General features: G+C 38.4%; 1 protein-coding gene across 1 annotated transcript in view; it reads right to left on the bottom strand.

The window, feature by feature from the left end:
- TRHDE (thyrotropin releasing hormone degrading enzyme) overlaps positions 1 to 27,576 on the bottom strand; it is a 202,099-nt gene that overhangs the window by 37,806 nt on the left and 136,717 nt on the right. The window contains exons 10-12 of the mRNA XM_014879363.2: positions 17,161 to 17,249; positions 7,898 to 8,031; positions 7,744 to 7,799 (exon numbers count right to left, since the gene is read on the bottom strand). Coding sequence (XP_014734849.2) covers positions 7,744 to 7,799; positions 7,898 to 8,031; positions 17,161 to 17,249 — 279 coding nt within the window. The remainder of the gene's footprint in view (positions 1 to 7,743; positions 7,800 to 7,897; positions 8,032 to 17,160; positions 17,250 to 27,576) is intronic.

Genomic DNA, 27,576 nt, shown 5'->3' with positions numbered 1-27,576 from the left:
ATTTTACTAAGATCACCTAGGAAGGATACAGCAGAAACAGTATCCCAGGTTTCTTCAGTCCCTGTCATAATACAGTCCTTCCTGTCATCTACTACTTGTTTTCTGGGTAGAGGAGAACACACTTCTAGCCAGATAGGAGGGAGCTAATCTATGACAACATTCCATAAGACAGAGCACACATGGACAAAGACCAGACCTCCTCTAAATAACAATCCTGGTCAATAGCAATCAGATAAGCTCAAAAAGTAGGATCATTTCTGAGAAACAATGGTGCAGAGTCAGGTCAAAACAGCAGGCAAAGCAGTGACTAGCCTGTGAGAGCAGGCTTCTTTTTTATGTTAGTGAGCCATTCAGTATTGTCTTTTATAACTAGAAAAGTTGGTTTATTCCTTCATTCATATACCCCCTTTGCTGATGCTAGGAAAGTCAAAGTGTTTAGATCAGCACCTCCAGCTTCTCAGTGCCTTGTTTTTGCTACCTTAACCAATGTAGCAGAAGGATCTTTTGCTCTCCTGTCAGAGACACAGAAAGGCAAGTAATTGGATTCTTGGGTAAGAGGTCAAAACCTGTCCTGTTTTGAGAGAACAATTGAGGGAGGTAGAGACTAGGGCTGATCAGGCAGCTGTGGGGCTATGTAAAAGAGATGAAGTCCCAGAGAGTGGATGCATGCTTGCTATGAGAGGATAGGGCCCCCAAAGAATGCCACAGGTTTCGAGGCTGTACAGAGACTTCCTCCTGCCCCACCAACACAGATTCTTCAAGCCATATTTGCAGCTCTTAGCTCTGTTTTCATTACCCAAAGTTGAAAAGAAACCTTCAGCAAGCTCCACTCATGTCTTTAACCTCAAACTCAAGTATTTTTTGAAGCATAATTCAGACCTGGTTCAATTAATGCTCCCAAAACAAATTTCAGACTGTTCCCTTCCCCTCTTATTGCACAGGAGCCCCTGGCATCTGCACTGTAACAAGAATACATCCATACCAAGCTGACTTCAGAGACCAGCTTGAACTCTGAGACTATGTGGTAAAAAGACAATGAGTTAACAACCATTAGCTAAAAATAACTCTGTCACTCCCTTGAAACCAGAGTCAAGTCTTCCTGACAGTTATTCTGAGTTTGGCTAAGAACAGAATTAATGCAGTTTACAGGATAAAACAATTACTGCTATAATTAGTCAGAAGACCAGAAATAATTTAGGCAAATTTTGCCAGGATATGACTAGATCAAGACCTTCCCTCTGCAATAAACACTTTGCAGTCAGATCTACAGGGCTGGTTTTTATACATGCTGAAGAGTCTTCAGCTTCTTCCCTGACTCTAAGCAGGTATTTCTGTCTTTCAAGATGCTCTCGCAGCACCAACACTTCCCTGGAATGTGCCGCACAATTTGCTTTACTGCCTTTAGCTATGTAACAGGATCAGATGGACAAATAACACATAATACAAAAGCTAAATTTACTTTTACTGTGCTTAGTTGCAGGAATTGCTTTGACTCCTCTTGTTACACATGCAAATGTTAGCTGAAATACATATTTTCACATAAAGCACATATCAATGCTGTGATATGTCACAGAACACATTTGTTATTTATTGTGATGTGCAGGATGTGGAATGAATGATGGCTACCTTAAAATAATTGTAACTTTCTATTTTCTCAAAAAAAGGCACAGCTACTTTGGCCCACTGAGAGAGTATTTATGTCAAAAGAAGCCAAACAACTTCTGTAGGAAACCATATCTAAATCAATTGCTAGTGAACCATGGCCAAAATTTGCCTGACAATGAATGGGAGTTACTATGGCATCTGCTGAAATAATTCAGATGAGGCCTCATTTATTAAAACAGTAAATCTATACCACTATTAATCAAGCGTGATACAAAGTATTGATCTAATACTTACTCCCTTAGCAGGTACTCAGAGGCACTAATTAAGGGAGCTGCATAACACATCTCGTTTTCCTCTGAGCTGAACTATTAGAAAATACAATCAGGAGCAAAGATGAAGGCTAGAGTAAAATTGCAGTTTACTAATTTAAATGGATCCTATATGACTGTTTCTGAATAGCCCAACAAAACAAAGTCAACAACCCTGAATGTGGCTGTTGAAATTTTGAAGCATTTTGAAGTACATTAATTGTGCTGAGAATTTCTGTCTTTGTCACCTACTTATTATCCTGACCCAGTATTTCACATGGGCCCTCAAGTGCCTTGACTTCTCCTGACTTTACAGTGAACAGGACTTGAAGTAACACAAACAAGTCTAACATGGAACCAATTAGCCCATATATGTTGGAAGACTTCAAATGCTACAAGAAACGAAATCTCCATCTCTGTGAAGGAAAAGAGCAATGAAGATCATTTCAACTCCACAGTTCAGTCTTGCTATGTATGTATTTCCACCGGACATTTCAAGAAAACATTTTTTCCAATTTAGCAGCAGTAATTCTGGATTTTATATGGAAGTGTATGAACTATAGGCTTACTTACAAGATAACTCTCAGTTTCCAGAAATAAGACCAGCTAATCATTATATGGGGTGGTGCTGCCTCAGGTAGCTGAATGGATAAATTGGTTTTTGCCTCAGTGTCAAGACTCCACAGCCAGGAATTTATTTTTTAAGAAACAATAGAACAGGAGGTCCTAAAAACATGATTTTCCAGATCCAAAAGGCTATATTTGATTAAGCAAGACTTACTTTTTAAATTAAGTTCTCACTACAAGTTGGTGAGAAAGTGATCTTGAGTCAGCATTGGTTTACTGTAGTATTTTACTTCTGGAATCAATCTTGGAGTCAAATGCATCAGCTGTTAAAGATAAATTTGTGTCAAGGGAGATAAATTGGATTTGTATATTGAAAAGTAGCTTGGTACTGCCTTTTCCCTTGCCCTCAGACTTGAGTCAGCAGAACTCACAGCTTGGAAAGAAACAAGCCACAAAGAATTGTTCAACAGTATAAAAACAATCATCATAACTCATCGTATATCTATTTGCATCAGGATATTGCAGGATCCTGGTTTTGATCTGGTGCAGGAAATTCTGATAGAGAGGAACACTTATGAAGGCCATCTACAGCATGGAAATCACTTAGTTGACGGATAATTTTGAAGGTACGTTTTTTTCTTGTTGCTCATTTCTGATACAGCTCTCCATATTTGTGAAGCCTACAGAGGCAGGCTTCATTTGAAGAGACTACAGCTCAATCTGTGCAAGGAAATGGACAGCACTCCAACACAGTCGTCCATCCTTGGAGCCTAAGAACAATTAACAATGACACTGCTTCATGTTTTCTCATTCAGTGCTTACAGAACTGGAAGCAACAATAGGTATTTTAGATAAAAAAGTAAAAACGATATTCACAGTCACATCTGATTCAACACTGATTAACATTAAACATAAACCAGACCTATTTCTTTCACATAATACTAGATTAAGTCCACCAGTTTAATGAGGGAAATCTTTTATGAAGAGCCAATCAAGGAAGAACCAGGGGTGATACAACACTCCTGGCATTAAGTGGATAATTTATCTTATGTGGTTAAGTGGTTTTGAGGGGCCAGGTGCATGTTTCTCTCCATTAACTCTCAGTGCACAACAAGGTGAGAATGTCAGATTGACAGGTCTACCTTTGGGATGCCTAAAGTAAATTGGGAGGCATCCCACCTCACATACTCACTAACTGACCCCTTATCCTAAGGAAAGAGAAAGAGGTGAGAAGTTGACAATGTCACTCACACTGTTATGAAAGAATGAAACCTTTGTTATTTATTGTGACACTGCTTATTGGAGCTGCCTGATCTGCCCTCTGCTCTGCTTAAGCTTAGATGAGAACCACAGTTCTGTTTGTCTTCTCGTGGGTTCTGGGCTTTCTCAGTCATTGTTTATTAATATCATTTACTAGTATCTCCATATTTTTTAATTCTACTGAAATGTCATACAAACCAGAAGATAAAGAATCTTTAAGAAGGGAATTGGGAGTGTCAAGGTGCTATTCTTGCTCAAGAACATGGGAGATTAATTGCCATAAACTATGTCCTGCCAAGGCTACAGCTTTTCAGATCTTAAGGGTATACTGCAGCCAAGAATTACACTTAAAAATCTGAAAAACAAAAAAGTTTTAACTTTCTTTTGTTCCTATTATTCCACTCAACTCTCCTTGATGAATGTTATATACACCAATATACAGCAAGAAGGAAGATGAAGGAACGTATTTCCATATAAAATGGACCAAAAAATGCAATTAAAAGCTACAGAGCTTAAAGTACTCCTTGGTAGTATCAGTTCATTTATGTTGTTTATTTTCAAGAAATCACTACGCTGGACAGTAAAAGGATAATAAACATTTCAGAGGAATGAAATCAAACACACCTTAAAAAAAATAAAGTGTGCCATTCCAAAACAATTTCTATGAGCACTTTCTTTCGTTTTTCTCCAAATCTAAATATTATTGAATTTTACTAAAGAGATGAGCTGCACCTGTTCCACAAACAAAATTAGTTAGCAGTATAATGACATAGAAATAATCATATTAGGACAGACAATATTATAATAGTGGAAAAATTGAGTCAAAACCTTTTGGTATTATCTGTATTAAGTTCAAGAGCACACTAGGAAGTACTTCAGAAGTTTCTAAGGACAGGGTGTTTTGAAGAAATACAGTCTCCACAGTACAGTAAAAATAACTGTCTACATAGAAGTAATTTTTGAAAGGACCATCATGAATTAAGAAATTATGTTTTAATTTTTGCATAATTTTAGCACTAAAAATAATAGCTAGGGACTAGAAATAAAGTATGTATTCTCTTCCCTCTGTCAAAAAATGCATGGTTATAGTTGTAGACAGGAAGATAACACATCATTGAAACTAGGGACCAAAACTGAGGATTGAATTATGGTTAAAAACAGCCAGTCTTCCCAGCATCAGATCTGAAACACCAATTACTAGTTCTGCATCTGGCCAGTAAGGTCCCTCACCTTGTCTCATGTCACAGAGACGAGTGTACTCTCGTTTACTCTGCCCATGCCAAACGGGCAGGGAGCAGTGCTCGCCACGCATCGGACACAAGGCTGAACCAGCACAGCACCCGTGAGGCAGATGACACCCAGCTATGGTACTGCTCCAAAACAAAGTGGGGCAACTTTCTGTACTGTGCCTTGCAGCCCAGGGAGGGAATGAAGCTGCTTTTAGGCTGACAGTCGCCTTTTGAACAGTGACTTTTTCCAGAAAATTGAAAGAGTCGTGTTATTCTGATAGCCCTCAGAGCTTGTTTTAGGAACACTGCTGTGTCACATCAAAGCAGCAGACACAGCAGGAGAAGTGGCACCACACTGCAGCATCAGGATTCAATTCCCATTGCCTGTCCCAGCAAGAGCTTTTCCAACTGCTTTCTTATTCCAAGAAGTTCTGATGCCTTGACATCAAGGCCAGCCCTCAAAACACTGCTAAGAGTCTCCTAATGCCTCCCTAGTCCTATTCATCATAAAGGAACATAGCAAGTATTAGGCCTATTCCTGGTCTTTTTTTTTTGTCTGGGAGAAGGGGAATCAAAACAAAAAATACCAAGCTTTTCCTAAAAAGTTACCATATTGTCAGCCAGCCAGTCAGAATCACTATAAGTCTTTCTTTTTGTTTCCTTAAATAGGAAGATGATAGATTAATGACGTAACAACGATCAGCAAGAAGTAGACCCTACATGGCAAGTTTAGCCAGGTCCACAAAGCTTATTGCTCCTCTTGGACTACAGACCATAAATCTACTGCTTGCTAACAGATCCTTCCTCCAATCAGACTGGCTTGCAAGGTACACACTCAAGGTAACACTACTGTCAGGACTCTGGAAACAGGAGTCTAGCTACATATCCCTACTGGAAGAATATTTCCTCTTAAGTGATATCCATGTGTGAACATATGTCTACATACACATTTATAGCTCCACTATGTTTTTCCACAGTGCATGAAGACCAAATGCAGCAGCAGTCTTCTGCAGACCATCATTAGCAAAAGAAAGTCAGGTTTTTATAATCTTGTGAAATCTTTTGAAAGACTTCACAAGGCTCTAGTATAGTTACTTATGAAAAAGATGCTAGATGTAGTATCCCCAAGTATCCCCATAAAAGTACTTCAGAAAATTAGTGGGGAATGCATTACTCATCTAATCTTTTGTGTGGTTTTTAGATAGACAAAACGTGGCCAGACAATGCAGATTGGGTCTTTAATCAAGAAATCAAGACCTCACCTTAATACTCTATGAACAAGATATCCTAGAGCACTGGCTCAATACTGACTCAGAAGAAAAACACTCATCTACAAACACTGTCTTAGGAAACAGCTTTTTTCAGGATCTAGACTTTCAGGGAAGTCTAGCCACTTCTGACTGCATTCAGTGCATGGAAAAAGAAAGTGACTGTTAACTGCACACTACTTCTCTGAGGCATCAAAATCAAGTAAAATTGAAACAGATTACGACTTTACTCAACATTTGGTATTTCTTCTAATAGTCTAGATATTCCAGAATAATCTGCAATATTCTTCTAGGCAGAGAGTAGACAAATCATGATCTAATGAAGTCTGACATAATGACCTATTTCTAGCTCTTTACTATTACCAATGGGAAGATGTCACAAAGCAAGAATGAAGAGCAGTGCCAAAAGCAAATGGATACACATCTCCCCAGGACACCTCCTTCCCAACTACATCTCTGGACTGTTAAGTAAGGGCTAATCACTGCTTTATGTCAGCAGCAGGAACACAGTGGTAGGGCACACAACTGTGTTTTACTGCAGTGATGCTAGAACATCCCTGAGCTGTGACACTGTGACTGAAGCCCAAACACCTCCAGTGACCATTTGTAGTTAAATGTAAAGACAGTAGTATCAGGATTTCTTTTCACGCTCCATGTGACTTGACAGTGCAAGTAAAATCACATAATTTGCAATTTTTCAATTAAATCTGTAATTATGCAATTAAAACCCTATACTAATGCTATGTTCCCAGGTACCTCAAAATCAAAAAGTCACGAATGTACCACTATTTTCCTCTCATTTTACACTTTCACTATCAACATACTGGATTTCAGAATGGGGACCAATCCATTGCTTCCATTTGTAAAGAAGACACTACCTAGCCAGTACCATATGTGTTAATTATTAACTCTCATCATAAAAAAACCCACAAAATGTTGCATAAATTCCAGAAATGCTCAATGGAATTGCTTTTCCATTATGTTTGAAAAGCACCACAGAGGAAAAAAAGGGTCTGTTCTAGCAGATTGTAAGAAAAGAAAGATACTGAAAAAAATGATATAACAGTATAAGTTAGGGCAAAAAAATTACTGAAGCTTGAAGGTGCCTTCCATCTCAAATTAAATACAGCACAAAGATCAGCACTAAAAGAAAGGAGAACTGGGACAACTGGGAGAAACAGAAGAAAAAACTCTCATTCATTAGAGAAAGGAAAGAGATTATTTATCTGCAAAGTGTTAAATTGAACTTGCTGCAAAATTGATCAAATCTCTTCAGATTTGAAAATACCCTACGGCAACTATTGATCAAGAGCAGAGAATGTGCTACAGAGCATGTTTATGTGTTATACAAAAAAAAAAAAATTAAAAAAAAGAAAAGCAGGGGTGGGGGAAACTAAAGCATGTTTAGAACACACGACTCTGAAACACACTCAACTGCTGAGTTAATGGCTGCATGAGTTATTACAGCAATGTGTATGAGGATAGATGATCTTCAGGAAAACATACCTGGCTAGATTGAATGCATCATCAATCAAGCCTGCTCGATTACTGACAGAGATAACCTGTGAGAGGCAAGCACAAAAATTGAACCATTTAGGGTGATGAAACAGTGAAGGTTCATCTATGAAAGCAGATTTTAGGGACGAGAAAAGGAGCTTACCTCATGGTTCCTTGTTAACTGATTAATGAGCAGCCTCCAATTTCTAATATCATAATTAACTCTAAAGTAGCCAGTCTGGTTGATGTTCCCCAGCAACCAACTTGCCTCTTCCAAAGCAGGAATTCTGTGGTGTTCTGGAAACAAAAAAGAAGGGAAAGGGTCTTGGTTTTAAACTTAAATATTCTAAAGATGCATATGTAACATTTTCTTATTTAAATATATGTGAAGGCAGTAAAATTAATTCAAAGACTAACAAAAATACTGTGTTTGATTAATTATTTCCTTTATCTGTTCTGATGTAGAGAGATGCCAACTGACCTTCCCATGGGGACCTTTTACCCACACAGAACTTCACGTGTGCTTTTTCTTTCCTGGCAAATATTACTTTTATGAGAGGTACCCACTTCAAGTCTGGTACCCTTATTCTGGCCATGCTTAAATGATTTCCTACAGTTGTAACTCAAAAAATTCAATGGATGTGCTGTAGAGAGAAGAGTAAACCTGTGATTAAAAAAATTGATTCTTAAGTGTTTCTGCATGTATTTGATTAAGTTTTTACATTGGATTTTAAATTAAAGTACTTCTAGTTGTACAGCTTCTAGCTACTAAGCACTGAGAGCCTCCTCTTTAGAGCTATACCAATTAACCTTGTATCACCTAACCTGCTCTTTAGCTTTCTCCTTGTTTTAAGTAATCACTTTGTGGCTGAAAGTCTAAATTTATTACTATCTTTGTGCAGTCGGGCACTCCACAACTACTGGCAGGAATAGGGATTTCAAAATTTCAGCAACAGAAGTGCCCTGAACTCACAACATGCACTTCTTTTCTGTCACAGCACAAAGCACCAGGTTTCAACATCTCTGGAAGTTGTCTTAAATCTGGTAAATTATTTTGACAAAACTAACCATAAAAATTCAGAAACACTTTTTTCAACCAATAAAATTAGTTTGTACGCTGTTGAAGGAACAGTCTTCTCATTAACTTTTAAGAATAAAAAAGAAATACATAACATTTGTTATAAATGTAATTCCATCAGGGAATTGTTTGGTGTGCTTGAATTCCCTGGAGGTAGCAAATGGGAAAAAGTTAGCAGTATGGTCTTCACAATTCACACATACTATGTAGTGCATAGTCTTACTAAAGAAATTTATTTGTTTCAGTCTTTCTTATAGAAAAAGTAATTTCTGAGGAAATTATAGTTAACTAGGGCTACAGATAAAAGTTGTGCTTCTCCCCTGACTAACAGCAAACCCACAAATGACTACTACTTTAAAGTGCAATAAGTACAAAGATCAGCGGGACTCAAATCTTAAAAACACATAATTATATGTTCAAATTCATGGACCTGCATTATGCACATGGATTCAGATAAAAAACTGCAGGATTAAAATAGAAAGTCCTCTTTTCTCCTAGGTAGTTCTGAAACATTGAAATCTCTGAAAAATACACTAATTAAAAATATTAAGCCCAGAATAATTCAGTTCTTGCCTTTTCAATTCAATTGTTATTGCTCTTTTATCTGTGGTAAAGCACCAAGCAGATGCATTCTTTAGGATCCAACATATCCTGCAGAAATAGGACTGAGAAAATCTGAGTTGAGTCCTACAACTCTGTGGACTTCCCAGGTGTTCATACTGTCAAAGCTCCTAAGCTGCTTTTGCCACACAATCTGATTTGGAACAAGGCTGTAACACTTGTGTGTCCTTTCTTCCACAAGGCTCTGTACAGATCAGCCCTAAGCAGACTCTCTTAGACTTGCTCCTCTGTTTAAATCCTATTTTCATTGGGTCCAAGTCAAAATCAGCTCCATCCTATTTAGAGAAGACTCGAATCCTGTTCCTTCGTAGCCTTATACCACCTTAATGCAGTACAGCTTTCTGCCCATGCTCTTTGGTTGCAAACTAACCTTTAAATGCCACCAGTCCTGAAAGCAGCTACTTGTAACTTGTTAATCTTAGCATCTCTAAAATGCTACCAAAAGCATACCAAATAGACTATCAGCACACATTAAACAATATCTGGGTAAATAAATACATGAAACGGAAATTTTCAAAATCATACGTAATTAAGAAATACCTACACCTTTTCTTCTTTAGGCATTTGCATTACATTTTCACCTCCAAAGTGAGGAAATTACTTATGCTTCCACAGAGTACTGGATGATGCTTGCCAGTCAAGTACGACAAGGTCAGAATAAGCTATTTCACATGTAACAGCTGTGCAACACCCCCAATGCATATCACTATAAAGGAGGACAGCATCTTTTCAAAGCACAATTGTTGTGTCATTATGTTTTGGTCAGTTTAAATACAACCACAACCTCTTGCTAGTATTTTTCAGTAAGAGCACTCATGTATTGACCTTCTCCTGAAATAAAGGACAGAATCTTTCACACCATCCCAGCTCACAAAAGAGGTGCTATTTTAAGGGACTGATACATGTGCTTCATATAGTTCTATATAATTTAGCAGAATTTGATATTTGTGTCTGTCAGTTCTCATGCTTTCCTATAAAAGAAATTCTTTATTTTGGTAATTACAGGCACTAAACATTTCTATAAACCTGGGTAATATTTCCACTTACCACAAACATATTTTTTAATTTCCTATTAAAAGTATTATAGTTAGCAAAAAGGTAGTAACTCAGTGTTACACCCTACATTAAACTATTCATGACTTTCTAAACAACAACAGACTCCTTTTTGAATGAAATCCATATTTTAAAGTTTTAGTTCACCGCTCAAAAGTCAATCTAAAATATATATCCCGTTGTATTTTAGATCAAAGGGATTTTTTTTAATCTAATCTTTTTTAAATCTTCCATCAGAAGTGTTTTTCCATGGTCGTGTTTTGTCTGGTTGCCTCAGAAAATTACATGGCTCTAAAACTTCTAGTTTTGCCACACACATATAGGAAACATTTAGGAGGAAATGGTTAAACTTTCTGAAGTAAAAAAAATCAGGGTCTCATTCCCAGTTTGTCTGCTCTCAAAGTGTGAGGTAGTCCCTCCAACTGGTGTATGTGCTTGAAGTTCTGAGCTCTCCCAGCAGCTTCAATTCCATCAAAACCAGTATGTGAGGCAGGTCTGGGAGAAGGGCACCCTTCTGCAAGAGAGTACTGCCAAAAGCACGGACCAAACACAGCTCTAGTACCATGTCAAATCTTCACTCTCAGTTATAAATAAATAACAGTAATAAATAGCAGTTGTTATTTTAACTCTTCACTTTATACAACCCCTAGCATACTAAGAAATTGGTTTATGCTGGTAGAATCCCTACTGGGGGAATTGACTCCATTTTGTGGCAAAAATAACTGCACAAGAGTAGCACAATTTCTTGATAACAACAGCAAGAGAAATTTTTCTGACAAAAAAGTGTGCCATGAGGACTTTCACAATCATTTGTACTGGCTTTAGCTAAATTCTGCAAATTTTCTTGAAAGAACTTTTCATACAGGGAGAAGGCAAACCAGAAGAAAAAAGTTCTTTCAAACTTGCCATGTTGCCATAGCTCCATGCTGAAAGAAAATATTTTGGTATGGAGATTAGCACAATAAATGGAGCACATCAGGAAATATGATCATGTTCCATCTCGCATAACTCTTTCTTCAGATTACCCTTCCATCCATTAATATTCCCATATGATGGAACTGCTAATGTCTAAGGTGATACACCATGTAAGCAGCAGTCTTCTGCTAGGATCTGCACTCAGCTGTTAGAATAAGGGGAATGATTCTGACTCACTCTGTCAAAATTACAGGATACAGGATTCCAAGTCCTGTATCCCTGGTCCTCACTATGGCCAGCTGAAGCTCAAAGCAGGACCTATATATATATTGATCTTTCTTCACAGTGCTTCCTTTCTTCCTCCTTTTGAAAGATAAAAGAGTGGAGTCTGGAAGCAACACAAGTAAAGTTCAGCAGCTGAGTTTCAGACAAGAAAAGAAAGGGTATTTTTCTAAAGCTGCAACTAATGTTCTGCTCCCCAGCAGGCAGCCAGCAAACCCCAGCTCAGAAGCATCTGTCTTCTACAAAACACTTCCTGGAGGATATCTGACTGTTGAGTGGCTTAAAGTAGAGATTATCTAGTAGGAGGTGGCAAAGTAAATTGGGACTTGCTGTTGGAAGGGAATTGCCCTGTTGAAATTTCTTTCCCCATCTCATAGCAATCCTGAGGAGATATTAGGAGCAATCTGAACAGCAGTCACTTTAACTGAGGTAGGCAGGTTTATCAAAGGAGTATTTCCCTGAAACATAACAAATCAGTTAATGAACAGGAGGTGGGGATGGAAAGGGCAGGGAGGCAGACTAAAGCTGTGTCAGCCAGTTCAGCAGCACTTGCTGAGTTGCATGGAGATGTTTCCTGCTTGGAGACTGAGCATCAGAACAGTGATTCCCAGGGAATAGCAAGTATGCCTTTTTCCAAAGCCCTGCTCACCTACTGGAAGTGGATGCTAGCTAAACCTCCTCATTCGAGGTTAAGGTCAGTTCTAGATTTGCAGAAGCATGCACAGGCAAGCCTGTGCTTCCCCACCTAGTACACCTTTCATCAGCAATCACTAACACATTCCCACAAGCCTGGCTTAGCAGTCAAAGGAATGGAATAGGTTCAAAGCTGGTTCTTGCCCTTGTACCCACTACTGATTTTGGGCTGATCCCAAAATCGTGTGGATACATGTTCACAGATCATTACAGCAACCACAAAAGAGGCAGCTTATCTAGGAGAAACAGAAACAAGCCCTGGAATATGAGAGAGCAGAAGTTTTAATACCAATGATTTCCACAGTGCCAGCAAGATTTATCATTCAGGCAGACCTGCAAGACTGAGGCACAAAGAGCACTACAGCCATCTTAACATGATGTTTCTGACCTCAGCATGGATAGGAAGGTTAGGCACAAGATGTTTCCTTCGTGGCTGCTTTATAGTCACTTGAAACAAAAGAGCCTCATCCACGGCCATGGGGAGTGAAAAGGGAAAAGGTGGTGGTGACCTATTTGTGCAGCACTCTGAGAGCAAATGAGACAGCTCCATTTCACACGCCAGACAAACTGAACCTAGTAAAAGGACCATCTGATGTCTGGTGTATGAACTGATGAGTAGAAATACATTTACATAAATGCTATGGTTCACTGGGTAAGGAGATGAGAGACTGGCAGAAGCACTTGTGAAACGAAAAGCTTTCAAAAACTATGCCTACATACCTTCATCAAACATTTGGGAAAAGCTATATTAGATTTGAAAAATCTTGGATATTATGCACCTCGTCAAACAAGTTCCCAAGGCCTGGCACTGTCCTCCCTACAGGATTTCCTGCAAAGGACAATGGATTAAAACTCAAAAAGACACTGCAAAGCTGTGATTTCCAGTGTGTTACTTCAGTGCTGTGAAGAATGGACAGATCTAGTATTGTTGCAAGCAATTATGGTAACATGCAGTTATCTGAACTGATCCTGCTCAGCATACTGAACAATCAGCGATCTGCATGCTCACCATCTCTGGCATGTAGCCAGAGACAGACAAGATGAGGACAGCAGCAACTCATCATCCCAAATTCATGATGCTCTCACAAAGCTGGAGAGCAGCCTCATATCCCTTGTTCATGAAAAATACCAACTGGTATCCTACAACACCTTGATGAGGTCATGGACATGGTAGCAGAGAGGATGCAAAAATCAACAATTGTCTCTATTGTCTTTCTGGATGTACATAAAGGAAAAGACTCTTACTTCAGCAAATAACCATTCTTGGTGAGCTAGGGAAAGGCACGGGGTTTACTCCTGATGGATATTGTTATCTGAAATAACACCAAAAAAAAAAAAAAAGGGAACATTTTTTGATGTATTTCTATACGTAGCTATTTCAAAACTGCTGTGGTTTCATTTCTCCCAGATAACCCACAGACAAGGTTAATTTCATTGGAAGATTTAAGTGATATGCCAAGATATCACAGTGATAGTCATCAACTTGAACCCTTTTCCCTATTGGTAGCTGAAATTAGGTGTGTGATCAGTAAGAATGGCTATGCTGGGTTTGCATGGCCAGGTAGCCAAGAGGGGAGGATAGAGAAATGGCTTCTGTGAGAAGCTGCCAGAAACTCTTCCCGTGTCCAGCAGAGCCAATAGCAGCTGGTTCCAAGATGGACATGCAGCTGGCCAAGGCTGGGCCAGCTGGCATTGGTAGTTAATGCCTCTGTGATAACATATTTAAGAAGAAGAGAAAAAAAAAGTTATTATATTAAAAGTTATTAAAAAAAAGTTAGTACTCAGATGTAGTTATGGTCAGAGAAGAGCGGGGTGAGAACATGTGAGAGGAACAACCTTATAGACACCAAGGTCAGTGGAGAAGAAGGGACAGGAGGTACTCCAGGGACCGAAGTTGGGATTCCTCTGCAGCCTGTGGTGCAGCCCATGGTGATGCTGCTGTGTCCCTGCAGCCCATGGAGATTCACAGGGATGCCGAGATCCACCGGCAGCCCATGGAGGAGACCCACACCAGAGCAGGTGGATGCCAGAAAGGAGGCTGTGACTTTGAGGGAGGGACCCCACAGTGGTGCTGGGGAAGGACTCCTCTCCCTGAGCAATGGGAGAAACAACCTGTGATGAACTGATCATAACCCCCATTCTCTTTTCCCTGTGCTGCTGGGGGAGAGGAAACAAGGAGGGGTAGGGAGGAGGGGAAGGCTTTTTAAGGTCTGTTTTTACTTCTCATTATCCTGCTCCCATTTCGAGTCTGTTTTGCTGAGCTAAAACTTGGTGAGGGATCTCTAATTCAGACTTTATCTGAGACCTACAAATACTTTGTTATATTCTCTCTCTTCTCTCCTATTTCAGAGGGGAGTGATCGAGTGACTTTGGTGCGTGCCTGGTGTCTAGCCAGGGTCAACACACGACAAAAACGAACAATAGAGAGCTGTTCATTAGCTCCTATCCACGCTTTCAGTCAGACTAGAAGCTCCTTCAGCACAACAGTTTAGTCAACAAGAAGGAATTGCTTACTCTTTGCTAAAAAGCACACAGAAATCATCCTCAAGAACAGCATTTACTCCAAAGTTGATTTGAGTACCTGCATTTAATTACACTCACTTGAAGAACAATGTGACCACTTCCAATCTTCTAAATATCCTCTGGAGAAGTTTGTTTCACCTCCAGCTTGCAGAATTTTTCCAAGACTACTCACTGGGACAATACTTAAACTGTCCTCTGCACAACAGAAAGTCTTCAAGATTCTTCCAGTCCACAGGAATCAAACTTGGAAATTGTCCTTTGGAGACTCAGAATTCCTCCCTCATCCCCATGAAACAAACATACCAGCTGCAGAAAAACTCCCAGGAATATCACAAAATCATGTATACCAGCCTCAATACATAGCAGCATATACAATCAATCATACATTGAGTATACATTCAGGCATGTTCTTACTGACATTTCTGTGTTAAGGAATTCTTCATCTGAGCTAGACCACAATGAGAAGCAAGAGGACATTCTTGCTGTACTCATAAGTTTACAGTCTCATTTTCAATGAGGCACAGCAAGCGAATGAGTGAGTGAAAGTAATGAGGAAGAACAAGGATAATGACAATAGATCACAGTGTCATTGATTTGCTACATGGGAGACTGATGACTCGGAAAGTTTCCTCTTTAATTTCTATATAGTAGCCAGCCCAAAATAATTGCTCACACTGGCCATCATTAATTTGTTGATTTCTTGAAGGCATTCCAATAGAAGCAGTAGATCTTAAAAGAGTGGGTAGCAATTTTATGGACTTGTTCCTCCACAGCACTCTGGAAGTAAAAGGCAATGAAGAAGCACCTATGTAGATAATAGTAACATACTGAACTTTGAAGGCGGGAGTGAAGGGAGGGAGGCATGCATGTGCAACCTAATGAGATGGGATGATCAACTTGCTCTGAAGTCTGTGAGAATCTTTCTAATAACTTCAGTGAGAGTTCAATCAAGCCCTAAAGAACAAAAGTAGAGCAGGGTCATTAAGGCAGACTCTGAAAGTGTAAACAGGTCTTGAAGTATTTTGGAAGTGTTGATGTTAAAAAGTATGGCCAAAGCTGTAAGCTTCTGAAAAGTGAGGCAGAACCTATGTGCTTTGATGAGAATATGTTTCCCAGGTATGAAAACTGCTCTGGTTGCAGGCACATTTCTAGATCATTCTATCATGGGAGCAGCATGTTACTTTCTCATAGGCTGCAGAAGATCTGGGTAAAGAAACACAATACCTTGTACCACTAGAAAGCTGGGATACTCAGATTTCTACTGACCATACACCATTCACCTCCAGTCCTTCTGGCTGCTAAGAGCTATGTGACTAATATATTTTAGTAACTTACAAAAGACAAAAAAACATCTTACAAAAGTTTGACTCTCCTCTCTCCCATTAATTTTCTATTAGAGGGAAATCTCTATACTTTTCTCATTATACAAGAAAGGGTCAGTTCTCCCTCTACAGCCCACATGTCAAAGAGATGCATGCATCCTTCTTTTCCCTTCTATATAATAATTCAAGTCTCCACACGTCTTCCCTCACTCTCTTCAATTATAGTCAAAACCTGTCAGACAATGTAGCATGAAGTGCTAAGGAAACATAAATATTTCACAAAATTTCTATGGTGGGCTTCCTTTCTTAGGTGATTAAAAAACCACTGGTATCTAGCACTCACTGTCCTTCAGACAATATATTACTGTTATAATCATGCAGGAACTGAGGGGGAAGAAAATAAGTAGTAAGCAGAACAGTACACTTTTGAGGTCCAGCATATGACTATCTAATAGAGAGAACAAATACTTTTGATAGATTAAGAAGGACAATTTTAATGACAACAACCATTTCTTAGGCCAGGTTCAGACTATGGATTGAGTTAAAAATGCTAGAATTCTAAATGTACTCCATCATACTCATCATATCTACTTCATTATACAATATTACATTTAACTTTCACCAATCAATAAAGTGAATTGCACTCATCAATGATTTTATATGTGTTGCCAAATATAAAATACTTAGCACTTTACATTTCTTTGTAAAAGCTTTACATTATACTGTCTAAATTCTGCAATATTATAAATCTAGATTGTTGCTCATCCTTCATTCCTCCTCCCTCCCTTCCCAGCTCTGCTTTTTTTGCAATTCATTTTAAGTAGTTAAAATTGGGTGCAGAGCAACTAAACAATTACCTAGGATCAATTCCAAAGATACATTTGAGGAAAACACAAGTATGCTTTATGAGATTCCACTGGGAGGAAAGTTTATTTTTACCTGATTTGTTAGACACCCATATAATTGCCTCTGATGAGATGTGGCTCGTATTTCCTACTGCAATTGTTAATGGAATCTGCCACAAGTAGCTGCAAGACAAAGGAGGGGGAATCTAAGAACAAAAATACTGAACTGATTCTTCTCACAGCAATCAGGGATCATGTCAAAGAAATCAAAACACATTCTTAGTAGCAGTGTAAAGATCTGTGGATTCTAACAAGTTACTTTGATTTTGAAATGCATTTGCATTAGCAATAAAACAAAGAAAAATAATTTATTTAAAAAACCCAACCTAAATTATATTTTACATTTTTTTACACACTATCATCATATGAGGACTTTTTAACAAAGCTTTCCTTAGTTTAAGAAAATGCTTCACAAAAGAGGAAATAATGATTTCTCATAAAAAGAACACTTTTTTACATTTACTTAGAAAAAACCTCCACATAAGACATTCTTCGATTTATAGGGACTTCAAAGTTTAAAAATTCCATACTCTTCTAGCAACTTCTTAAAAAGCTACAATGGGCTTTTACTGCTGCTGGTTTATAAAAACAAAATGAATGGGAAAGATCTCCACTTCTTGGCACCATTTATGACCACCTGTGCATATGCAAACTGGACAAACCACACTACCTGTGGGTTTGGTGATATGCTGGTATAATCAGATCCCATCTTCCCTATAGGGAATTACAAATTGTTTCTCATTTGAAATAAGTGTTATAAAAAACATCTTTATCTCAATCAACAGAAATTGACTGTACAAAGTTAATATTTTTAGGAACAGATGGAAAGGATTATTTCCTTCATGCCTTCATCATCACCTCTACTTCTTAACTCTCAAAGTAGCATTTCACCAGCCAGTGAAAAAGCAGACACTTCCCTCACAGGCCTGCCATTTCATTTTGGAAATCAGTAAAGGAAAGCACTCAGTAATGGTACAGGTGGTCCTTAGGTAGGTGGTCAATGGGATTATGTGTGCAGTTAAGCAAGGCAGCATGACAAGAGACTGGCTCCAATTCAGATATCACTGTATAGTACCACTTTGATACCAAGTCAGGCTATCATTTTAGACTGATTGCATTAAAATGGTGCAAAGATGAGTGCGGGCCAGTTCTCTCCTGCTAGTACACATCATTACAAAACTAGCCCGTGGTATTGAAGAAAAAACCTAGGTTTTCTCCTTTCCACTTACCCTTTATAATGTAGAATAGGTGTACAAACATGGAATCTATATAATCCGTTCATTGGCTATATCCTATAATGTCATTTATACACTATGAATAGTGTAATGGATCAGCCCGCTCCACTGAATTACAAACACCACCCAGATGTTCCACAACCACAGTTAACATGGGATGGCTTCCAAGGGTTACCTTGCTGGCATGAGTTGGAGGCTGGGGGAGGGACAGAGCCCTGCCCTGCCACCACACTTGGCTCACAGCTCCTCGTCCATTTGCAAAGAACCCCTAGCACACACAGGAACATGCACTGCTTAGAACAGAATCGTGTGCAGGGAAACACTTGTCCATACAGCAGTGATTCAGCACAGATGGAGAGATACTTGGACAACCATACAGCTGAAAGAGCTATGAGTGACACTAGCAATTAAACATGGCATTTAATGCCATATGAAAGAAGAAAAAGGTTTCTATGTGATTTTAGGTTCTCTGAATGTTGGTACCGTGACACACTGGGAAAATAATTAGCTCTATTGCTGCACTGAAGATAAGCTCCACATAAGCACTAGAAAAATCACATTTTTCCTACTTCATTGGTGTTTTCTCTGTTTATCTGTTTTCTCCTTCCATTCTTCTTCATTCTCAGAGAAACTTCTGCTTCTGCAGAACAAGAAGCTGTAGCTAACTCCTGTGCATCTGAAGGAGATGCATCTGGCTCAACTTCCAAAAAGGTGTCTTCCATTCACTGTCTGTGAATGATCTGTATGGACTGTGTTCTCCAGGTGTCACTAGAAAGAAGTAAAATGTTCTTGCACTTTTCTGTCAGGAGTCTTCTACTTTACAGAACAAAGAGGAAAAGGAGGGACCACTCTCCTGCTTTCCTCCTGCTTTGTCTGAGAGTAGTGCAGACCTTTTATTTATTCCTTATATGTTGAGAGCACCACCAGTGTGCTCTCAGTATGTATCTAACTAGGGAAAAAAGCATCCTGTTCCACCTGGCCATCTGCTGCCTGCTGTGACAAACCAGTTCCAGTGACAATAAGAATCTAGCCTTGAGGGCCCAATGACCAGAGTAGCAAGACTTGAAACAACCCATGTAGTCCTCTTACTGTCAAGATTATGTCTGCAGGACTCAGACGCCTGAACAGATAGCACACTCAGCCCCTGGGTGAAATGGTGCTAATGAAGTGTGTGTTCAGTCTGCCTGACATGCTGCTCAGCTGCAGAGGTGTCCCACATTATGTCCCTCCACAATCAAACCTGATCACTTCGACAAGGAGCTAAAGGCAAACCTCTTGTGGAAAAACTAAGGGCTATTTCAGGAATTTAAAAAAAAAAAAAAAAACATTTCTGAAGCTGAGAAGGAAAGACACCTAAAACTAGAACAGACACGTTAACATGAACTGTGGTGAACATAACATTGTTGAATCTTCAAGAAATGTAAAGAAAGTGGAATCTTGTTGAAAGGTAGTATAAATAAACCTTTTATTGCTGATTTACAAGTGAGAAACTGCTCATGTGAATTAGTTAAACTTAAGTTGACAGGATAATGCACAATTAAAGGGAATGCATTGGTGGATTTTTGGTAGTAACACATCGATGCATAGTACTGAAGTGTGTTCATTCAGCGTAAAGATTAATCGGGACTTGTTTCACAAAGTGTCAGAATCTTACGTCAGTCAATACTAGAAGCTAGCTAATGCAATACTAGAAGTAAACTAATTATGCTCTGTGTGGATTATATAGAATTCTTTTATTTTTGTCTTGAATATTGCATAATGATTAGATAGGCAGTATTAGTATACTTTATCTCACTTGGAAAATGATCATACTTGTGATGATTGGTTATACTTGGTTATGACTTGATTTTCAGCAAAAAAGAACTGCGATTCCTTTGTGGGCAAATCCTGAGACCATAAAACATTAAACAAACATGATGCCTTACACTTTTGCCTCTGATGAATAGTAATATTGTAATAATATTGGGTTTTCAGTGGCTTATTTGCAAAGAGCTATGCAAAGCCAGAAAAATGGCAGTAGTTTATTTTCTCTGCTTACAAAGTAAAGATCTCAGGTAATTAAAACCGAAAAGGTAAGGTTCCTGGTATTTCAGATTTTGCACACCTTTTCAACTACTTTTTCACATTAATGAAATGGAAAATGTTTTTGCTGGGATGTAAATCCATACATTTTCAAGATTCATCTTCCCAGCAACCATAAGGTACCAAGCTTCCACACACTGCCAGCAGTGAATACCATATTCTTCCAGCAGCATTTCTCTCCTCTCCCCTGGATTCAAAACTAAACAGAGAAGTTGAGCTATTCCTAGCTATTACTCACAGAACAATGAAGGTATCTGCTCAATATTTCAATACTCAGAGGCTTATTATCCTGCATTATAAGGAGTATACAAGCAATGTGACTGCTCCACATAAAGTGACAGAACATCTGTAACTGAAGTACCACTGTAGAATTCAGCTTACCTACATTTGAATGGCAGAGAAAGTGAACAACATTCCTCTTTAATCCTGCTTTTATAGACCTCTGGGTTAAAGATTTCTAATCTATTCTGTTTTTCTTTACACAGAAACTGTACTTAATCCTTCTTATTGTCCATCTCTCTATTTTTTTCTATGTACCATTTCAGGTTAGAAAACCAAGCTGTGCTTCAGTGCTTTGAAGGCATATCTACCAGGGATTAAAAGTGGCATAATTCTTTTCTCTTCTACACTCTTTATACTTTTTTAAATGGTCCTTTTCTACTAATCCCTACTGTCCTATTTACTTGCTTGACTGTGTCTGGACAGTGAGCTGATGTTTACAGAACATCACCTACCACAGGTCCAAGATCTCTTTCCTGAGAGAAAATAATTTCGTTAAAGCCCACCACTGAGTATCTGAGTCAGAACTGCTTTCCTCACATGTATCAGCTCATTATCAACATTAAGCTCCATCTGGCTTTTTATTACTATGTCAACTGGTACTAAGGAATACTTCTGTCATCTTTTTATTACACTCACAAACTCCTATTTACACTCAGAAAACTCTTGACACCTAACTCTTCCACACTCTCTATCATATGGCTGAATAGGAAAAAATTCAGTGCAGGTTTCTCAGGAATCTCATGGACTATGACCTTCCACTAAGAAATTCAACCATCCAATTTTTCACTTTTTGCTTATATTTCTAAACAGTTCTTCTCTCTTATCATGGTACAGATTAATTTCTTTATGAATATTTAAGGAGGACGCTAGACCTCAAAAACCACATAAAACCCAGTTAAACTACACAAAGCTACATACATCTAGATATAGAAGACATCTATTAATAGTCTTTGATTATATACTTAGCCAGGAAATCAAAGGAGGAGAACTATGGCAAGACAGAAGAACAGAACAATGTACAGATTTAAGGGAAAAAAATTACTTTTTTTTAGTACATCTAACAACAGAAGAATGAGGGGCAAAATTAAAAGGCTTTGCACAAAAGCAAATTAAGTGATTTGCCTCTTAGCAGGCTATAATAATTAATTTAAAGTGTAGTGGCAATGATAAACTTGAATCACAGAATGATTTAGGTGGGAAGAGACTTTAGGAGATAAAGCCTTCTGCTCTAATGTGATCAGAGCACAGGAAAACAAGTTTCACTGTAGGTAGAACATGATATCAGAGGAGGATATACAGGCTGTATATTCAGAGGCATCACACAAAATCAATCAAGTCAATTGAGGCAAATGATTTGCCATCTGCTTTTTTTCCTAATCTCTCCCACTGCAAAGCTTCTACAGAATTACTTTCAGGAAAGCTTAACACCAAAAGCTGTGTCTACTTTCAAATACCTCAGTAGGCTGAGATATGAACTGTGAGTTAACTCAGGCTGGAAGAACAGAAATCATGTACCCATCAGCTGGCACTGGTGAAATCCCAACCATCACTGTTCCATGACTTAGTTTCCCTGGGATAAATTCAGTTGTTCAAGGTGATGGCAAATGAGCTGTGGTAGGGTATTTGAGACATCTGCCATGGTCTGTAAGACCATAGGGATGCTCTCGCCTGTGTAGTGGCAGCACAAGGCAAAGGAAGGTACCTGATGGCACCTTGAATGGCACCAGTCACACGTGCAAGCAACTAAATGGACCCCTCATGCACTCAGTGTTGACAAAGAGACCTTCCATAATTCAACGTGAGTTTCCCTATAAAACTTTTTCATTTCTAAGTGAAAAAGTCAAATTTTCAAAACCAAGGTGCTCATAAGAAAAAGAAGGCTTCAGCACAGATTTTCAAATACAGTATTTAAAAAAGGCACCGCTGCAGCATTTTATAACTACTGTTTAAAATAAGAACTTTCAGTTTGCTGATTCAAAAAATTGCAGGGAGAAGTTAAAATTACTGAAACTGAAATGTAAGGTAGTTAAATTACAGAATTGAAATGAATGTTCTAAACCAATTTTTCCCCAATTTTTGTCCTGATTCAATGTAGGGAAATGTTTTGATATATTGAAAAATTCTGTGGGATGGGAATCCATTTCTTGTTCATTGGTAATACTTACTAATCTTTGTGAAGTATTGTGAGAACATAACAATCTAAGACCTCATATCACTGAGGGATATGATTAAAGTTATTTAAAACAGAGATAAAGTGGCATAAAAATAGTTTAAGAGAATAAAAAACATAAAAAAGAAAATCCAAGAGTAAAACTGACTGGTTAAGACACCTATCTCCTTATTTTAACCACCAGAACTTAATACCCAAAATGCCAACTCTGTTTCTTCAGTTAAAGATAACAACCTGGTACTTCCAGAGAGGCTGAAGATGGGAAACAGGGAGCAAGGACTCCTTGGCATTAGTTTCCCATTCTCAGCTCTCTCCAGATGGAAATGCTGAAGTCTCATACACAGACACATATGCTCAGCTGAGCAGTACTGAGTCTGAGAAGGGAACAGTTTCCCAGTGTGGCCCTTGCAAACACTGGTGATTCCCTGAACAGGTTAGGATACTGACATTAGCATTTCTTATCCAGGGAATATACTGCTATGAGTCACGTGCATGAACTCATGTGCTTGGATTTCAGACACACTAAAAACCCCACAAAAGCAAAGTAATGAGAAAGTCTGACCTTTTCAAAGCAAGTAAATCTTACAGAACAAAAACTAAGATTTAAAGATTTGTATTTTTACTTCAGTTGAGTACCTGGCTGATCTCCAGAGACACATACAAATAGTGGTGAGTAAAAGAAGCATTTAGATGGATGGCTGCAGATGTTTCTGGCCAATGACCTTAATGCTTATTATAAATTAAAAGGTACAGAAAGTTGATAATGAACTAAGTAAAGGATTCTGTGATATTTGGATATTAAATCAGTATAGAAGGCAGACAGTAGAGATCTCTCACTTTTCTTGCCAAGACAAGTACAGTTTCTGTTAGCAATATTAGCAAGGTTTGGGCTGCTACTTTATAGTAGCTGGTATGGGGCTACTTTTTTGACAGTTGCTGGAAACAGTTTTGATAACAAAGGGATGTTTTAGCTATTGCTGAGCAGCACCAAGGCCTTGCCTGCCTCTCACCCCACCCTACCAGCACGGAGGATTGGGATGCACAAGAAGCTGGGAGGAGGCACAGGCAGGACAAGAGACCCCAAATGACCCAAGGAATGCTCCACACCATGTGACTTCATGCTCAGTATATAAAGCTGGGGGAAGAAGGAGGAAGAGAGGACATCACAGCCCCTCTTGTCTTCCCAAGTAAGTGTTAAGCATGATGCAGCCTGGCTTTCCTGAGGATTGCTGAAAACCTCCCTGCCCATGGAAAGTGTTGGCTACATCTTTGTTTTGCTTTGCTGGTGCACACAGCTTTTGCTTTCCCTTTTAAGCTGGTTTTGTCTCAAGCAATGAGTTTTCTCACTTCTCCAATTCTCTCCTCCATCCCAGTGTGGGGAGTGAGCAAGTGGCTGCATAGGGCTTAGATGCTGGCTGAGGTCAGACCACCACGTAAGCCAGAAGAAAGTCTTTGTTTCCACTGAATTTTCAATGTTAAGATAGTGAAGGTTCAAACATAAATTGTTTACAGAAAACCTGAAAATGTATTCAACTAATCTATAAAATCACAAGCCTTGTTGCAGTGATACCTGGAAGATTTAATCCTAGGCTGAGAGCACAAATACATGTAAGGTGGTCAGTGGAAAATGAGTGAAAGCTGTTGAACAGCAGAACAGCTTCAGAGCTTCCTACTACAGAAAAAGATTATACAAGAAGCAGAACTCAGCAGGATGCAATTTTGTAAGCCATACTTTCTAGAAAGATTGTGTTGGGAAAGATAATTTAAAGGCATCATAGAGATTTTCCCAGGTTATTATATAGTATAGTATCTCATTCAGTAAGGAGTAATTCAGGTTCCAGGGGAAACTCATGTGAGTACTACAGGAAATCACACATTTTTATTAAGTGCAATTCTACAAGAGTGTTACTTCTGTTTAATGGATAAGGAGCTGACAATATATTCATGTTGTGAATATCATTCTCACAAGACTGAAGAACAGAGAGATTTCATTAGATTTAATACATGCCAGTAAAGTGATTGTAGGCTGTGCCTAGAGGCATAACACAACAGAAGAAGATGGTATTCCCTCTTTCACAATTATTACACTTCATACACTGAGACAGGGTGTCAAGGGATTCCTTGTACCTCGTGAGCATGGAAGATGGCAGGTAGGAAGGGAAGATTTCACTAACTTTGTAGCAAGACAAATAGAAATGAAAAATGGATAAAAAAGAACAAAGTGAAATAACTTGAGATCCCCTTAACACAGCTTGAGGTATTCACTGGTCATCTGCATATGCCCAGTGTGACCTTAATTCCCGAGTTCAAACTGAGAACAAGGAGTTTAATACAAACAACAGTGAGAAACCTGAGAAACACTGGTAAAGGGAATTGATTAATTTTCCCTACAAGGGTCATAAAAAATCAGACAACATCAGACTTTCATCAAGGAACAAGTTGCAGTCAGCTAACGTGAAACCAGAAAGGACAGTACTTTAGTTGTATAAACAGAAGAAGGACTTGGACACATCCTGCAGACAGACAATTTCTTACTGCAACACTGTATGCAGTGCAGAAATTAAACAGCAGAGCACAGTAAGTGTGACACACACCACATTAATGGTAGGATCCACAGTTTGTTGGGTTTAAGCAAAATGAGGAAAGGAAATTATATTGACATGGGGACTGTGGGGTTACAGGGGTTCTGCCCTCACCCAAGACTAACAGACTGGTCAACAATTAAAAGGAAAGCTAAGGCTAAAAGAAAAATTAATAACAATGACTTAATGAGCAACTGGAAAAAACTGAAAGATAAAGGTTGTGGAAATGCTTATTCTAAGATTATTCTACATTATACTGGGCAGGGGAGTTTCATGCTCCTTTACAAAACTTTGGTGGCCTTTGATGGACTCTGTGAATTAAAGACAGTGTTCCAGCATCAAGGAGCTCTATCTGGCTGTAATATAGAGAGTAATTTTTTCAGTCAAGAGTCCTGACACAGTGAAGGTAGGGTGCAATATAATATCCACACAGTATTGTAACAAAATTCCAAGTGAGGCACGCATTATTACTCAGACATTATTGGTCTTCTTGTTACCATCACTGTTAAAACCTACCTCAGTTTTTTTGCATCAGTTCTTCTCTTCTTTCTCCCTAATGCCCCAACTATGGAGGTGATTAAATTTTTCAGTCAGACCAACCTACCATCCAGAACAACCCAACAGGGTCAGGGTGTGACAGGTGCTGCCAGGCAGATAATGGCTTCATCACCTGGTGGCTCTGAATGAGCTTCACACCTGAGGTGTCAGCTTTTGAAGAGTTTTTCAAGTTTTTAACAGAAGTGAACTTAGAAGATGTCTCATGGATGAACAGAAATCAATTTGTAGAGCCTCTTAACTAAGATTTATCTACTTTGACTGAGGCTTTGATTGGATGGGTACTTGAATACAGCTAATATATATTTCAGAGGGAAGCAAAACTCTGGGATTTGGAAGGTATTTGGAATTTTGAACCTATTATAATTTTGAACACAAATTATACTTAGCTGCACACATTAAGGAAACTATGAATAATCTTTATAGTTTGGAGAAATATTTAAAATTGCATGAGAGTGACTAGGAAGATTATATTCTAGTCTTGAAATAGGCTAGCACATCTAGGATGACTTGCTTCTGGTTTTAAGCTTCTTTATTTGCAGGAGTGCCTCAATACAGCTGCTAATTTTACATATTTGTCTATTATACATGCTTTCATTTAGAAACATTAAAAAAGGCAATCATATTGCTACACTCTAAATGAAAGGTTGACAGCTGCTTCTAAGAGCTACTATTTATACAAGAGATATGGATTGTTTAGGTTTCTTTCTTATAAGGACCTAAATACAAAGACATGGCGAGAAAATACCTTCAATGTCAGTACAGGATTGCTGGAATGTATTTTAGAGGAATGAATTTTAGAGGCATGTATTTTAAAACAATAACTGACACTACAATCCAACTGTAGTCATAACAGTGATTAACATGTTAACAGGAATGTATTAAAGATGCGGATTTTGTAGTTTTCCTTTACTCTGACATAGTCCTAATTCCTTCTGGATTTCACAAGAATCTTTGGAATAATTTTTGGTAATAAGTAAATCCTAGATCAGAAAAAGGAAAAAAATTTACACTTTCCGGGAGTCTTATGCAAAATATAATACCCTTACCAATGACAACACAAAGTTCCAGACATAAAAAAAAGATTCATTACTGTAGCATCAGCCCTAGCATGAAAGAGCTCATGTGTGGCTCTGCACTGTGGGTCTGCCTTAAGATGCCAGCCAGCATATTCTGCTAGAAAACAGCTGTTTGTCTTCAGCCATCCTGTCTAAACTTCATTATCCTTTTTTTTTTTTTTTTAAGGGTAGGCATAAGATAATTTAAATGAGTAAATTTTAATTAAATTACCAAATCTGAGGGGAAAAAAAAGCATTGTCTGATAATAACATAACATAGCATAGCTAATATAATTATCTGATTACTAAACCTTCTATAAAATTCTGTGTAATATTAGGTAAATGTTTAATCCAAAAATAAATTATAAATGAGGTGGTTATTAATATTGTGAAGCTATCTAAAACTGACTCATTTCAGTGCCAGTGCCAGCAGTGTACCTTACCAAATTTAGAAAAATTATGTGGGCAAAGAACAAATACTATAAA

This window comes from Sturnus vulgaris, chromosome 5, assembly GCF_052056855.1.
Source record: "Sturnus vulgaris isolate bStuVul1 chromosome 5, bStuVul1.hap1, whole genome shotgun sequence".
NCBI classification, from domain to species: domain Eukaryota; kingdom Metazoa; phylum Chordata; class Aves; order Passeriformes; family Sturnidae; genus Sturnus; species Sturnus vulgaris.
This window is presented reverse-complemented; position numbering and strand designations above follow the sequence as displayed.